This window comes from Melanostigma gelatinosum, assembly GCF_949748355.1.
Source record: "Melanostigma gelatinosum genome assembly, chromosome: 7".
Taxonomy (NCBI): domain Eukaryota; kingdom Metazoa; phylum Chordata; class Actinopteri; order Perciformes; family Zoarcidae; genus Melanostigma; species Melanostigma gelatinosum.
Window position 1 is genome coordinate 22622744 of NC_136640.1, and position 16110 is coordinate 22638853.

General features: G+C 43.5%; 1 protein-coding gene across 1 annotated transcript in view; it reads right to left on the reverse strand.

Moving 5' to 3' along the window:
• Positions 1–611: 611 nt before the first annotated feature.
• dnah2 (dynein, axonemal, heavy chain 2) overlaps positions 612–16110 on the reverse strand; it is a gene marked incomplete at both ends in the record, with an annotated part of 53230 nt that continues 37731 nt past the window's right edge. Inside the window, 32 exons of the mRNA XM_079272307.1 lie at positions 612–766; positions 940–1087; positions 1540–1614; positions 1995–2171; positions 2293–2407; positions 3009–3160; positions 3489–3723; positions 3979–4163; positions 4483–4674; positions 4896–5086; positions 5363–5546; positions 5726–5874; positions 5967–6153; positions 6504–6630; positions 7140–7339; positions 8140–8284; positions 8423–8556; positions 8725–8873; positions 9013–9163; positions 9895–9961; positions 10150–10298; positions 10411–10533; positions 10702–10866; positions 11033–11149; positions 11471–11640; positions 12223–12364; positions 12670–12786; positions 12984–13194; positions 13911–14050; positions 14206–14338; positions 15366–15505; positions 15908–16068. Of these exons, the coding sequence (XP_079128433.1) occupies positions 612–766; positions 940–1087; positions 1540–1614; positions 1995–2171; positions 2293–2407; positions 3009–3160; positions 3489–3723; positions 3979–4163; positions 4483–4674; positions 4896–5086; positions 5363–5546; positions 5726–5874; positions 5967–6153; positions 6504–6630; positions 7140–7339; positions 8140–8284; positions 8423–8556; positions 8725–8873; positions 9013–9163; positions 9895–9961; positions 10150–10298; positions 10411–10533; positions 10702–10866; positions 11033–11149; positions 11471–11640; positions 12223–12364; positions 12670–12786; positions 12984–13194; positions 13911–14050; positions 14206–14338; positions 15366–15505; positions 15908–16068 (4886 nt within the window). The remainder of the gene's footprint in view (positions 767–939; positions 1088–1539; positions 1615–1994; positions 2172–2292; positions 2408–3008; positions 3161–3488; positions 3724–3978; positions 4164–4482; positions 4675–4895; positions 5087–5362; positions 5547–5725; positions 5875–5966; positions 6154–6503; positions 6631–7139; positions 7340–8139; positions 8285–8422; positions 8557–8724; positions 8874–9012; positions 9164–9894; positions 9962–10149; positions 10299–10410; positions 10534–10701; positions 10867–11032; positions 11150–11470; positions 11641–12222; positions 12365–12669; positions 12787–12983; positions 13195–13910; positions 14051–14205; positions 14339–15365; positions 15506–15907; positions 16069–16110) is intronic.

Below are 16110 nucleotides of genomic sequence, written 5' to 3' on the forward strand. Positions count from 1 at the left end.
ATCCTGTTTACTACAAAGCATAAACGTTGATGATTTTTAAATCATTTAAATCATCACAATGATGTCGCTGCAGTGAGAATCGAAGACTAATTACAACATATTGTTTGTAAGCACATATTTTCTACATGTTTTTTATTAGTCCATTGGTGTTACACGATGGATAACAGCTCACCAGATTGCCAACAGACGCTTTCATGACCAGACAGTCCCTTGATCCAGATGTTGCAAAGAAGCAAGTTTCCATTAAAACAAATCCCTTCACAGCAGGAGACTATTCCCTGTATATGTGAGTAAAGTAAAGAACTGAGGCAGGTCTGTGAAGAGGCTGACAGCCCAGAAACGGGTAAAAACAGAACAAAGAAGAGAAAGAGACCTGACCAGTATTGTGTCTGACCAACTTTAAAGTGTCAAAGAATGACTCACTTCATTTATTGTTAATGCAATACATTTAAAAATAACCACAGTGTTTACATTTGAAATAGAATTTGCTGTTTATTAAAGCCTTGTGTCACAAATAAGAACATCACTTTTTAAAAAGCAGACAAAGTCAGAAACAAGCTTGAACAATAAATAATGAACCAGAAGAAAAGTGTGAGTGTGTGTTAAGGCCTTCAGTTGTCCACGCTCATGAGCAGAGCGGCCCCTCTTTTGATCCAGTGGTCTGGGGTCGCAGCTCCGCATTTGAGTTCTATACCGACCACAAAAGATGGTCGGCCCGCCACCCCCGAACGCACCGGGAAGTAGTAACACGGACATAGGTACGTACCTACACACACACACACACACACAGATATGAGACAGCAAAACCACAGCGCATGACATCACAAATTATATACAGACAGATGAAAAAACAAGAAACCTATGATGAATTATTGAAAATAGAATAAAACAAAACAAGAGAGGAAGATGGAAAGACAGATGGCGGAAAGAACAACTCACTCTTGGTTCCCTTCTTTTTCTCCACAGGTTTGAAGTGGATGGTGGGCATGGGACAGACCATCTGCATGGGCTTAGCTTCCACCAGACAGGAGTTACTCTTGTCCCAACCAGCCCCCTCCAGGAACAAACCACGGACAAATACTCCATCCTGTAGGGGGGGGAGGGAATGAGCAAGGAAACAAGGAGGAAAGTAAATTAACCTGTGAAAGAAAGGGAGTGGGAGGGGTAAAAACCACGGGAAAGAGGAAAAGAAAGAGGACGGAGAGAGAGTCGAGACAAAGAGGAAGATAGGAGGGTAAGAAAAAGACAGATCCGTTTGGACAGAAGGAAACAGAGTCAAAGAGATAAAAGGAAGAGAGAGGAGGCACAGAGGAGTTGATACAGAGAAGAGAGGGATAAAGATGAAGCGAGTGAGAATAAAGAGCTACAATGACAAAGTGGGAGCAACACGTATTTCAAAATGTGAATTGTAAAAGATGAAAAAAGCAAGAGTAGTTTTGAGGAACGGGACGAGAGAGGAGCGGCTTGCTGCTTTGAATGAAAATTGTTCAGGAAAAAACACACAGAGTCAATGTTAGAAATGTGTGGAGAGGGAGTCACCTTGGGCGGGTAAATAAGGTGGCTGTCATCTCCAGTGGACACTATAAACTCCCAAGACAGCTTGTCCACTGATATCTGAAAGAACAGTTTGACACCATGTTGATGGACAAGATGTTGAGATTAATCTATGAGAGAAAAGTGTTCAGCAGCTTGTGTTTGCCAAACCAACACAGGGCGTATATCTGAAAACCAATGTGTTTTTATATGTCTGTAAGATGTGTGCTGTGAAAATCAAACATGACATCACTTAAAAACAGAGATTTAAAAACAGAACTCCAGCTGTTGGTATCCAGGTTCCAGGTTCATTTTCTGAGTTTATTCTTCAGTTGTATACTCAAATAGTTAACTGGGAACCCCTTTAACATTATATGGCCATCCAAGACAATACAAGCGGTATTCCTAATGTAGTGACAGCGTCTTTCTGCCTGCGTGGATGTGGCTGTGTGAACTCTCACGTTGTGCTGTCGAGCATGGGACTGCAGCACAGCGGTGAGGAACCCGTTGGGAAAGGTGAAGCTGGAGAGCCAGAACAGTTCGGGGGGCTCGGCCGTCTCTGCCCAACGCGCAAACTCACTGACCCGCAGGGAAAGGTCCCTGGTCCACGCTGCCAGGGGCTTCAGTGAAGGGTACGCCTAGAGGCCATATACAGTGAGGGATGAATCAATTACATGCGTCCAGCAGTTGGCAGCCATTCATAATGCAGGTGTGGAAGAATTGTGTGAAAATTCTCAAGTGAGGTGGGGGGTCTGGTACCTTCTCCCACAGCGGTGGAACACGGGCATTATGGATGTAGCGGAAAGTCTCCTCCAAGCTGGATGACATCACCACCAAGCCTCTGATCCCTTTCTCCAGCTCCGCCTGGGATGAACTAACACACAAACACAACCTTAGTGGTCATCTAGTCTGGATCCAATGGGATTACCGTGCATCTGGACATAGAGGCGCGAATAAACAGACCAGGTGATTGGCCGATTGTTACCGATTTGCATATTTGACGCTAGTGCCTCTTTGTGTAGCAGGTTTCCCTTGAGAATGACTGGTTTTAGTTTTTACATTGAATTTAGATACACTTGTTTGGTTTAACTACTGACAGACAAGAAACAGTGTTGGTAAATTCTTCCAGAAGGCTTTACTCAACCTAATTCTGTAGGAATTGACAATTGCAATTCATTTTATCTGGAAAACAGGCTAATGCCTTCACAAGTCACTATAATTTGATCTCACTTGAGGTTGCCCCAACCCAGGACCGACACACACACAAATTGCAAATAATATTTGGATTAATGTTTTTGGAATTCAGGTTAACAACCACGGCCACTTAGTCTGCTGCCACTGCTCAATGTTAGCAGCACATCCCTATCCCTATTGACACGGTTAGTTTCACATGACAGTTACACACACACACACACACACACACACACACACACACACACACACACCAAACACAAACGCAGACATAGAGATCATACATGATGGTGTCCAGCAGAGAATTGTATCTCTGGATCTCTTGCAGCAGGACCACATTGATAGGGGAGAGGTTGTGCTGGAGGTTGGATCTGGTGCCCTCGTAGTCAATCAATGGCGGGATCTTCTTACGGACGTCTGCCAACAGCTCTAATACCTGGAGGCACGTTGCAAACATAACTTACAAATATACTGCACACAAGTATTTGCAGTGAAGAAACTGCAGAGTCGGATCGTGGTGCTGCATGAAATTGGGGGACTTATAATAGTTCAGGCTTCGGCTCTTGATACTACTTTCTAAAATATACACATCAGTCATCCGCCAACAGCCAAAAGAACCTTATCTTTTAGCACTATTACACTCCCATAACATTTAAAGCATGTTTAAATTGTTGGTCTCGTCCTATGCCTGTCTATTAAGTTGTGTATTTCCATTAAACTGGTTATCTCTTCCCTCCACTTCTCCCACCTTGCTTCTTCCTCACCTTATCTTCTCTACTGGGCCTGTCCCCCGCAGCAGTAGGACTGGTGACCTGGGGCTGCAGCGAGAGCAGGGTGTCAAACAGCGTCCTGGTCTCGGCGATCTGGCTGGCAATGTCTGCATTAGACTGCTGGCCAAACACCTCAGGGTGCTCTGTGGACGGCAGCCTGCTGATGTATTCCTTGTAGGAAGACTGGGGTCCGTCATTGGGGATGTAATAGGATGTTAAGGAGGACAACCTGACAGATGAATGGGGTTGACAAGAATATAAAGTCAGTGATATAAGATGTTTTTTAGAAACATTGGTGTACAATTCCCAATTTCCGAAGTAACTGATGTAGAAACATAGCAGCAAAACATAACCATGCCAATATAAATGACAAAAACACAGAGTTAGTATGTTGACAAGATCAAAAAAGTCTCTAGCACATACTGCCTATTCTTTAATTATGCATGTATATGTGTAATAATGAATGTGTGTGTGTTAAAGTTACTTGAAGGAGGGCTGGTTCACGGCAGCATCACAGAAGTAGTCGCTGATGTATGTGGTCAGAAGACGTCTGTCCCAGTCGTCTGTTACGTGACCTCCATAGTTGACCTCAGCAATGAGGTACTTCAACGCATCCCAGGGAATCTTCTCATACATGTCCAGGTACAGACTGAGCAGATTCTCACTCACCTGGCGGGCATCAAGATGAGGATTTTAACAGACTGGCTTTGACATGCAAGATACAGACCAAGAAGTAAAGGAAGTAAGTAGGTGGTCTCATACATTTTAAGCTTCATATGGCTTTATGCGATAGAGCAGTGAACGACAGGAAAAGGGGAGAGAGCGGGGACGACATGCAGCAAAGGACCGTGGATCAGAATCAGTAAATAGTCTCATACATTTGAACTCGATTGTCATTATCCATTTGTCTAACAAACACTGACAGCGTATAAAATGGCCTTTCTGCCTTCAGCCGTCAGTTTCCTTCAGTGTCAGATAAAGCTCTGACCTCAAAGTCAGAATCGTTGAATCCATAGACAATGTTCCAGCCCAGCTGTAAAAACTTCTTCCTTTCCAGCAGGATGCTGTGAAAGAAGCAGAGGGAGAAGAGCATCTTCCTGTACAATGCGGGTTTTGAGCAGCGGGTGAATTGAGACTCCGTCACCAGCTGGTACAGACGCTTCATGTTGGCTTTCACGCCCTGAAAACAACAGGGTGTTAACAGCTTTAACACCACTATGGAGGTTGTTACGTGTATTGTATGCACAGCTTACTGTAAAATACGTGTAGGCAAATTCAAACTGAACATTCAAAGAACTTCCATGAATATTTGTTGACATGTATAGCATGTATGCTTTATAGAAGATATGTAAAGTCTGGAAATCTGTGTGTGTGTGTGAGCACATTTGGGAGCACATGCACCTTTGGTGGTTCTGTGGTCATCTTGATGCCAGCCTGCAGGATGGTAATGGGAAATTCAGGATGTGGCGAGGAGCTGAGCCAGAGTCGGAAGTTTGAGTGGGGCTCCTGCACTTGTAGCTGCTCCACCAGCTTGTCCAGCTCAGGCATCCATGAGAGAGAGAGGTGGCAGTTGGCAAGGAACACCCAGTGACCTGGTGCAGAGAAACAGAGGGCTTCAGATCGGCTGACACAACTTCTTTAGATATTTCTATTCCAAGTCTAGTTGTTGTTGTTGTGTGGTTAGGTTATCTTGCAGTGACCACAAAAGAAAGAAAACGCCCAATCTAAGCCCTTCGTACACTTTGTTAAGTACAAGGGACTTTTGACACTAAAATAATCAGTTGTAAGAGACAAAACGACACTTCTTAGCCACTGAATGAACCCAACACAGAGGAGCAGGAAGAAAGACAGAGCGATTGGTGTTGTACCGTTCTTGACACCCTCCTCTATCATGCTCTTGGCGATGGGGGCCTGTCCCTGGCCCAGAGAGAGAGCATGGAAGTGCTTGCTCATACCAGAGGCCTCAGCCAGCTGCAGCAGGGCTCCTGTGGGATCCACCCCAGGAGACAGAATGAAGATCAGAGGAGTCCTGCTGGTGGATTCCTCCACAACCTGGAGAGAGAACAGAGACAGTAGAGAGACAAAGAGGGACAAAGAAAGAAATTTGAGCTAAAATCAAAACAGAACAATGCAAATGAAATGTTTGAAACATTTGTTTCATTCCAATTCAAAGCTTTACATCTAATATTCAAGAGGGAAGAAGTAACAGGGACCAACAGAAGAACACTCACGGCCTTCATGTCAAGAACAGGCGGCTCCACAAAGTGATGGCCGAGGATGTTCACAATGAAGGAGGTGACGCACAGGGAGACACGGTCCTGACGCAGAGAGCGCACTATCAGCATCTTCTGGAGCTCATTGCAGTTATGCTCCCAATTATCTAGAAGGAAAAAAAATGTCATTGTTTATAACGGAGACCATTTCCTTCAGCAACAAAGTACCGCAGAAAAAACTCCTACAGCACATACAGACCTGGGAGTGTGGCAACCTCTGGCTCAGCACTGGTGAACCAGAGGTTCCAGTCTCTGGAGTAATATTCAAAGGAGTCTATGATGCTATGGAACTTGGGCAGCTTATTCAGCTCTGTGATGTTGTCCCAGCTGGAGTCTACCAGCCAACTGGTACAGGGGTTGTACATCTGATCCTTCTTATCGAGTACCTAGAAGCACGTCCATCAGTTAACTATCCTTCCATCAGTGCTTCAATAAATTGTCCAAATAACCCATTAACACATCAATCATACAGCACCAGGCCTCAGAGATATTAAGAAATTCACTGGAGAGGAAGGGTAGTTATGGAAAACGTAATGGCTATGGACATTTTGGGAAAACACATTGTCGGCTGTCTTTGAAGGGCAAGGATAACTTCTACATGGCTCAACATTTAAATACACAGTGGAAATTATTTTGGGGCATTAAGTGTTTGAGAATAAAAGCTTCGTCCTGTTTGATTATCCCAAATCAAACAAGGTAAAAACAAGATGTCTGAGTGTGTACTCTGTTTTCTTACGAGTCCTCCTCGGAGGAAGAAGTTGTACTCATTCATGTTGAGTTTTCCAGCCACCTCCAGAATTTTGGCACACATCTGGAAGCTGAAGAGCAGCTTATGGCACTCGAAGAGACCACGACACGTGTACCTGCAGAGGATAACATACAGAGTCAGCAAAACAAAAAGACAGTGTATGTTTCTGATTGATAATATCACAAACCTATAATTCCGATCAGTGAACTGATAAGATATGACATAAACGTCTTTATGAAGGACACAATTACATGCTACAGTAGCATTAAGGGCTATGTTGCGATAGTATGTCTCAGTTCACAGCTGTGCTTCAGGAGGTAAAGCAGGTCCACTCATCGCAGGGTTGGCAGTTCAATATAGGCTCCTCGTGTCCATATGTCAAGGTGTCCTTGAGCAAGACACTGAACCTCAAATGGCTCCCAATGGGCAGGCCAGCAGCTTGCACGGCACGTCTGCTGCCATCAGTGTGCATGTGTGTGTAAATGTTAAGTGCCAAGATTGTAAAGCTTTGTTTGTCAGCACAGTTCTACAGCTTATTTCTACATCACGGCCTTTCTCTGGCCATACTAAACATTTTCTGACTGGAATTCCTTTGACTCAAATGTATGAAAAGGGCTGGCTCACCTGTATACTGCATGTGTGTGGTACTCATTGAGGTTGTCTATCCTTTCCTCCAGCTTGTTGCTGCACTTGCTCTTTTTTATGCTGAGGTTGAACAGGTCAATGTAGGCATCCAGTGAGAACTGGTACATGGGGTCAATGTAGCCCATGTCGTTTAGAATGGAGAAGAGGATGGAGGCTCGCTGGGCACATGGGCGATAGGCCTGTAAGGAGAGAGCCCTTTAAGTTATGTTCACATACTCTATGCACAAAGTGACATGCAAATGAACCATTTCAATCACATTATTTTAATATGCAGACTAAAATTACAACAAATGGCCACCAAAACTTTCCAGAGAAAAACATTGGTTTATAATTGCTCACCTTGTCTTACTAGTGGTCCAAAATCCTAAAGATAGTCGATCATAAAACATAATTCCCCCGCTGCCCCAATCCCCTCATCCCTACACCTGACCAACTGAATGTAAGAAATGGACGTAATCACTGTGACATCACCCAGTGGTTTGTGGATGAGTTTGGCATTTTGGCCGTCACCATCTTGTTTTTTTTGCAACAAGTAATAACACATGAGGGTGGTTCTGAATTCAACTGAATGCAAGACATTTTTAGGCAAACAAAAAAAAGTTACAATAACTTTCATGAACTGAAACCACACCGTGAGAGGGTTAAAGTTCTAAGACGAAAACATGGACAACTCCAAGACCAGACAATGGCGTGCTAGCAACCTGTCAATCACAGTAGCCCCGCCCTAAAGCATTCTCTGCTTCTTGGTCTATTTGACTCTACATGGACCATAATGTACTAAATGAACATCATGTGTATTGAAGAATACTTCAAACTAGAGATTGAGACCATAAACTCATGTTTACAATGTTTACTGAGGTAATAAATCAAGTGAGAAGTAGGGCAAGTTTCTCATAGAGTCCCCCCCCCCCAATGGCCATTAGGAAGAATGCTAATTTAAGGCACTTTTCAGAGCCGGAGGTTGCCGCCTGCTCCTGACCTCTCTAGCAGAGTCGATCTTGATCTCGGTCTGTTCACTGCTCTCAAGCTGCTCTGAAACCTCAGTGGCTGTCACTTTAGATGTCTGCAGGGTTTTCACCAGCTGCTCATCGTCCAGCAGTGAGCCAGTCGCCTCATTCAGAAGCCTGGTAGGGTGGACACACACGCATACGACATAAAAAAACAACAACCTACATACATAAATACAACAAAACAGTGCCACAATGTCTACTAAGTCATCATATCATTGTCTACTAGTATTATTACTGTAATAGCTAAATAACCTGAGGATCTCATCCTCCAGCTTCTCCAGGTTTCTCTTGCCAGAAGCAATGCTGATCACCAAAGAGTCCTTCTGTTCTTCTAGCTCTGGACGCTCCTTACGCACCACAATTCCCAGTAGTTGGGCTTCCAGACCCTACACACACACACACACACACACACACACACACAATCCCAAACAGATAATTTAAGGAAACAACTCATACTCTCAAAATGTACGTGTACACAACTGAGGATACGCGTACATATAGAAAGTATACAACAGTGAGCTGGAACCCAAACATACAGACACACAAACTCAGACCTGCTCCATGACGGCGAAGTTGACGATGATGGTCTTTGTAGAGATCTCTGGTGTGTAGTGGGGGTTAGACAGCTTGGTGGTGATGTAGAAACGAAACTCTGGATTGTACTCCACCTCCTTATCACCTAGCTTCAACAGCAGCCGGCCGCCTGAGAAAGAAACACAGAAATGTTCACCCATGCACTCTGTGGATTCAGGCACAGCCTCATATTTAGCTGAAAACCTCAGCAGTTGGTATTTCAATTTGTGAACTCGTGTATGTACTGTATGAGTGTGTTTGAGTCGGACCTATCCGCGTCATGGACTTGTTAAGAATTGGGTCGAGAGAGGGGTCCAAATCCTCCAGGACATTCTGCAGCAGAACAGGATTCCCAAACTGGATGGCGTTCTCCAGCACCCGCAGGTAGTCTGGCATTTGAAAGTCTATTACTTTCAGACCCTGCACAGGAGGACAGAAAGAGACACAGAAGAGGGATAAAACAAACAACAAAACACAGCCCGTCTCACACAAAGTCATAGGCCTCCAATGGGATGGGACTTTCACTGTCATTTGAAGTTGATTCCATTGATGTTATGCAAACTGGGAGGTATGGTACAGTCTTCCCATTTCATACAGTACGAAGTGATGTGTGCTATTTATCTCCTGAAATGCAGGGCACAAAGGCATTAAGTTGTTTTAAGGTGGAATAAGCAGTTTGAGAATACAGGTTATCCTTGTTCTTCAACACGCTGATTACATTTCTTGAGTAATAGTGTGGTAAATAATCATGAGAGGTCAAATATTATTGACATTATCACGGAAAAACAGCTTTTGCGTGCGACTCCTCCTGTGTGTGTGGTGTGTTGCAACGGCTCTCCTGTTGCAGCGGATGTCCGCTCCCGAAAGTTCAGTTGAACTTTCTACCCAAGCTGCTCTGAACTTTGTGGGCGATACAGCTACCAGGTTTGTTAAAAAAACAAAGTGTGAGTGTCTGAAACAAAGGGATCTGCAACATTAGCATTGGTAACGGTAAATACATGAAATCATTTGTAAAATTTGAGTGCATACACCTGTCTTCTCTGGACACCTTCCTATGCACTCAATTATCCATGATTGTTAAAAAAATACAACAGTTAAACACAAGAACATAGAATATGAATCAGAATAAAGTTGGCTGAGTCAAGACTTACTCTCTTCATCTCCATATTCTTGATCCATTTCATAGACTGGCCTTGAGGGTCCACCATCAGTGGCCATCTTGAAAGAAATAAAATGAGACAACTTGTACTTGCAGTATGAAACACACGTGTTGTACAGTGAACACAACAAAATCCAAATCCAAGAACAAACAATCCAAAAGCATTTTCATTTTGTATGCTTACTGGACAACAGCTAATATTGGTGAATATAACATTCATTAACAGATTGTGTTGACATGCACTGACCGGTTTCCGCGGGTGACGATTACTCCATTGTCAGTGGAGAATGCGTCGGAGGGCAGGCCCTGAATGTTCCAGTCCCTCACGACTGTAGGCTTGGACAGAAAGACTGCAAAACTGAACCCTGGTGTGCACGGGATCGCTAAGTCCCGTAACTGAGGAAAGGGTAAACAGAGTACAGGAGTAACTGTAGAGGGAGTTCAAGCTTTTCACTGAACTCCACATGATGATATATGTTTTTATGAGGTGTGTGTTTGTGTGCCTCACCTCCTCCATCCAGATGGCAAGCAGCTCATCTCTATAGTTGGAAAGGAAGGGTCCCATGTAGGACAGGAAAGCCGCTGCAAGTAAACAGTCTCCCACCAGGTATCCCATGTTTTTCTCGAGACCCTGAAGCACATACATGGTATGAGTGTATATGTGAGTTATGTATTGTACTGTGTGATCCGTTTGTTTCTACCTTGCCCCAAACAACCCCCCCAGAAAGAAAAGACAGATTCCCAGGAGTAGAAGAGTTCATATTTGTGTTGTGTGTGTGTGTGCTTGTGTGTGGCCTACAGCAACTCTCTCCTCCCAGCGAACCCTCTCTCCAGCCAGTCCAGTCACCAGTTTGTCAGCTCGGTCCAGTTTAATCTCCATCTCATCGGATTTCTCCTTCAAACTTTTCTGCATGATCCGCTTCTCACCAAGCTCCCTTTCCAGCTGGTCTTTCTTCTCCCCCACCTGCCCACAGACACGCACAGCAATTATATGAATTCATCATAAATAGTCCTATCATGTGTAAATTGGAGTCACTATAATGCTACTGTTGCACTCATATATATATATATATATATATGCATGTCTAAATGCCCATCAGGCTGCTTGCTCGATGCACTGGGCTCCATACCTCTCGCAGTTTCTCCTGGGCCGCAGCCAGTTCAGCCTGTTTCTCTGCTAACTGGGCCATGGCAGCATTCAGTTGAGCCCGCTTGGGCTCCACCACCCTGAAGGCACGCCCATAAACCTGGAGGAACAATGCACACATCCATGGATTTAGTTTTGCCACCTATTTTCCTGTTCATGTATTCATTTCACAAAAAGCTCCAATTGTTTTGTGATCGCACCTTTGCTATGCTAACTATAGCAAATGCTTTTTTCTGCATTAGTGCCATTGTCTGGATGCATTCAGTTACTAACTATTTCAACAACAATTAGCTACAAATGATTGCCGTAATTACAAACTATTACGTGAGCTTGGGCTTCATGGTGACCATTCATATCTGTAAGTGTGAGTAAGAGTGTGTGTGTGTGATTGTGTGCAGGTAGCCAGCAGACACTCCATTACCTCCATCGCTCTGACCCACATGCAGAGGGACTTGGCAGCTAGTGACACTTTGCCGATGATATCTGGCTGGAAGTCTACTTCTCTGCAGTACTTGCCGATATTCTTCAACACACGGCCCGATATATTGTCCTTGTCAAAGTTAACTAAAGTTTTGATGAAGTTGGAATCACCTGCCAGAAACAAAGTCACATAGGTCAGAAAACCATGAACATTTGTATTTTTGCCAAATTGCTCTTATGTGTGTCTCTCAGTTGAATTAATTTTCCTTCACCTTTTTTGTGTTATCTATTGTCATGACAACTCCACTGCTTTTTGATTAACAAGAGGGAAATGCAGTGCAGTTTCTGAAGGTTGATTATCTTCACTTGTGTTCCAGCAAATATTGCAATCTACACCTAATTTACACAAACAGTCTTTTGAAAGTAGAATCTAATAACAACAAGAATTAGCGCCTCACGTGTTGGCCTCCACCAACCAGTCATGTTGCAGTTAAGATTCATGTCTGTCTAGACTGGCATCAATTCATCACTTTATCCTAAGGATATTAAATTGTCATACTTTAACATATGAATTCTTGAGTTATGGTTAAAAACCTGTTTTGTGAGGTCACAGTGACCTTAAAACCACCAAATTCGAATCATTTCAACCCTGACTGCATGTGGACGTTTGTGCCTTATAAACTGACAGCTCAACAGCAAACTTAATTTTAATCAGTTGTTATAATTGCAAAATCCAGGCAATGTCTCTCTCACCTAGCTGTCTCTTGGCCTCTGCCCAGGTAGGGTCTTTGCCCAGAAGGGTCATGACAGCCTGCATCACTGTCTCCACCAGCGCTGGGGGACATCCATATGACTTGATCTCCGTCATGTCCCTCTTATTCAGAGACTCCAGAGCCTAGGTGCAAATGGAGGAAGGAGAAGAGAATGTGTGGGTGTAAGAAGGCAGGGTGTACTGCTCGCTGAGTCATGTTTAATTGAAATTTAGACAGCCAGAAAGCCCCGCTCTCGAATGGCAAGGTGCTTATATTAGTGTTGGAGGGAATCAGAGCAGTCAAATATACTGAAAGGTGGAGGATTATTACTCATCAGGTATCAAGGAAATAGTTCAACCAGACACATTTATGAACAAAGTCAGCACTTACAGTAAATACACACAGAGGGACTGAAAGGATTATAAAAGTGAATAGCAAAGAGCTCTACCTTCATGGCCTCATTCAGTGCAGGCAGGACCTCGTCCAGATCTCTCTGTGCATTCTCAGCCATGGCTTTGCATTGTAACTCTTCTGCCCCGATTTTCACATTTTTAGCACCCACCACCTCAACACAAACATACACCAATGTGTCACTGACTATTATACGCATCTTTCCTATTAGCAAACCACCACAGACCTTCCCAAACACAAACCACGAATGTGAACTTTTGTGGGTGTGAATCACATTATGCGTAAATCAAATTATTGCTGAAATCTATTTCATAACTGTGTGCGCATGCAAACATTTTTTGTCTTGCTTACCTTCTTCTGCTTGTTAGCCTCCGTCGTCTGCTCTAAAATGACGGACAGGAAGTCGACACACTGTGTCTGGAACCCTGCCACCTGCTTCTTGGCCTCCTCAAGCTCTACATACATGGCCTCCACCTTCTCCCGTGTGTCATTGATCTTGAACAGGCCATTGCGCAGCTTGCTCACCTGCTCCCGCAGTTCACTGCGTTTCTCTGCCAACAACCTGGATGTATATACATACACACACACGCACGCACGCACGCACGCACGCACGCACGCACGCACGCACACACACACACACACACACACACACACACACACACACACACACACACACACACAAACGCAATCAGATGATTAACATGGGGATTTTGTAAAGTCACTTCCATGCTAGAATTAACCAGGTTTGTGTTATAAGTCTGCTTGTTCTGGTTTCGCTCAATTCTGATGCATGACCCGAGAGCATCCACAACTAATGTATGCATTATGGAATAGAATAGAATAGAAAAGTACTTTATTCATCCCCAAGGGGAAATTTGTCTGTGGCAGCAGCAAACAGGGTTACACAACAAAATAAAATATTGGGTATGGAAAATGCACACTATATACAATATAATAAAATAACAGAGCAGGACCTATTAAATTTAAGAAAACAGAGTAATACAAATGCACAGTATATACACTGAATAGAATTGTATTAAGTTAACTAAGTAGGAAAAATAAAAAATAAAAATAAACAAAACAGTAGTGCACAAGATCACCTTTATTATCTTGGTGTGAGCACTGACACTCAGAGCTTACAATGGGACCAGTTCAATGTCAACAATCTGTATGGCCCTCAAAAACACGTGAAGCGTTTGAAGGTGGTATGAAGAGAGGAGAAAAGAGAAGCAAGAGTGAAAGAGAAATAAGTGAAAGAGAAAGTTTAAAGGTGCCTACTTTCTGTATCCAGACACCAGCTCCAGGTAGTTGGTGGGTGTCACATAATTATGTCTCCTCAGCTCCAACTTCATCCTTTGGGAGACCTGTGCAACCGACTGGTGTGTGGTCACGAAGACACTGGCTACCTTTGTCTGGATCTACAACATCAGAATTTTGAGTTTTATTGGCCAAGTATGAGAACACATACCAGGGATTTGAGATAATATACAATATACATGAGGATGAACATGCTCACACACAAAAATGTGTATTTACGTGTGTGTGTGTGTGTGTGTGTGTGTGTGTGCCTCACCCCCTCCAAGGAGCCCAACTCCAGTCCATCCAAGTACCTCTCAGCCACCTCCAGCAGAGCATCTTTGGGCCACTCACAGAACCAGTCAATGGTGGTGCAGTTTACAAGCGCTGGGTACTGGAGGATGTGGTTCCTGTTGGCAAACAGACATTTATAAATTGTATTCAGATATAATTTGTTGATATAATGATCTCCATTACACCCTTGTGGACACAGAAAATAATGAAGCCATAATGCATCCTGGATATGCTTCAAAGTCATTCAAACGAATGCTGTTTTTTGCTGCAAACAGCTATAATTTAAATTTTGCTGGAACTTATCATTGTGAATTAAATATTGATTGTACTACATAATGGCTATAGAATAATGACAATATCAGCATTTAGATTGGTTCCCTTTAAGCCTTCCTTTTAATTCTGTCTCCTATTGAACAATCTTGCGATAAAATGAAGGCTTTACAAGTTTTAGGTCACAAGTGCATCAACCAAGACAGGAGAGGACAGTGCTTTTGTTCCCCCGGTAGCTATTGATAGCTAGAGCCCTGTTGACAAAAGAGGCATAGAAGGCGAAGAGGGGGAGTGATAAAAAACACGGTACGGCCCTAATGTGTGATATGGACAGTAATAGCAGCTCGTGGTCAGAGGGCCAGGACGACTTGTCACTGAGAGACTGGTGATTAGCTCTGGGTGATGGTGCCTGCCAGTCCAATGGGCAGCATTATGTGTGAACAGCACCCTATGCTACTAATTACTACCAAACTATCATTGCTTGAGGGGGAAGAGGAGATTTGTGAGAAGAAATCTGAAGTGTGTGTGTGTGTGTATGCGTGTGTGGAGACAGCTGGCCCTCTCTGTCAATACAGCGAGCCTCATGTCCTTGCTACAGAATCACTAAAGTTACCAAACCTCATTTGCTCGACAACACAAGTGTCAGTCAGCCATTAACAATGTGTTCGGCCTGACTTACTGTCCCCAGTGCACCTTTGAGGAGCTGCTGAGGGGTAGTGCAGGAAACAGTTGCACTGTGCATAAATATTGTGTTCATTTCCATAAACATGTGTCAACAGTAAAGAGAGGTGAAAAAGAGAAGGGAGGAACATATTGCTAACCCAGGTATATTATAGGGCACAGTGTGCTGCAAGAAACAAAATCTGAATCTACCTGAAGGACTCTCCCACTGGGCTCATACAGAGCACTATGTGCAGGTTCTCCCTGACTCGCTCTATCAGGTAGCTGAACAGGGAGTCAGGAGTCTCCGTTACATTGTTGTTCCTGGCAGACTCTGACAGAGCATTGCACACCTAGAGGTAGAATGACAACAATTACATGTTATGAGAATTGAATGACCTACAGATGCCACAGAATGTGAGATTAATACATATGAGAAGCTGTATGTTACTTAAGGAAGATTTCAAGAGCAGACTGTAAGTCGACCACTACAGTCGGGTCAGTCTTTCATGACACGGAGGTTTTTATCTTCAAAGAACATTCACTCTTTACAGCAAGAATAATTTGTAAAATGTAAAAAAAAAAGACTCAGCCTAGATTATTTTCTTCACTATCTTCTGTGTTCATTTAAACCACAAATATAATATGAATGCAAGCATACAAATACAAATGGAAATAGAAGATAGGAATATAGGAAATATAGTTAGACAGATGCAAAGACAGGAGGCCAAAAAGACCTAATATAAAATACAGACCTCAACAAACTCGTCCTGCTTGTAGAAGTTAGGCACCTCGCCAGAGCTCAAGATATTATTGATGTCCTCTAGGAAGGATTCGTCTACGATCTGGGTGTCATTGAACAAGAAGACTGTGGGCTTGTTGTCCACACCAGTCAACCAGTACAGCTTCTTGATGTCTGAAAGAAAGGACAGAAAAAAACTTCCTATTTATATTGTAG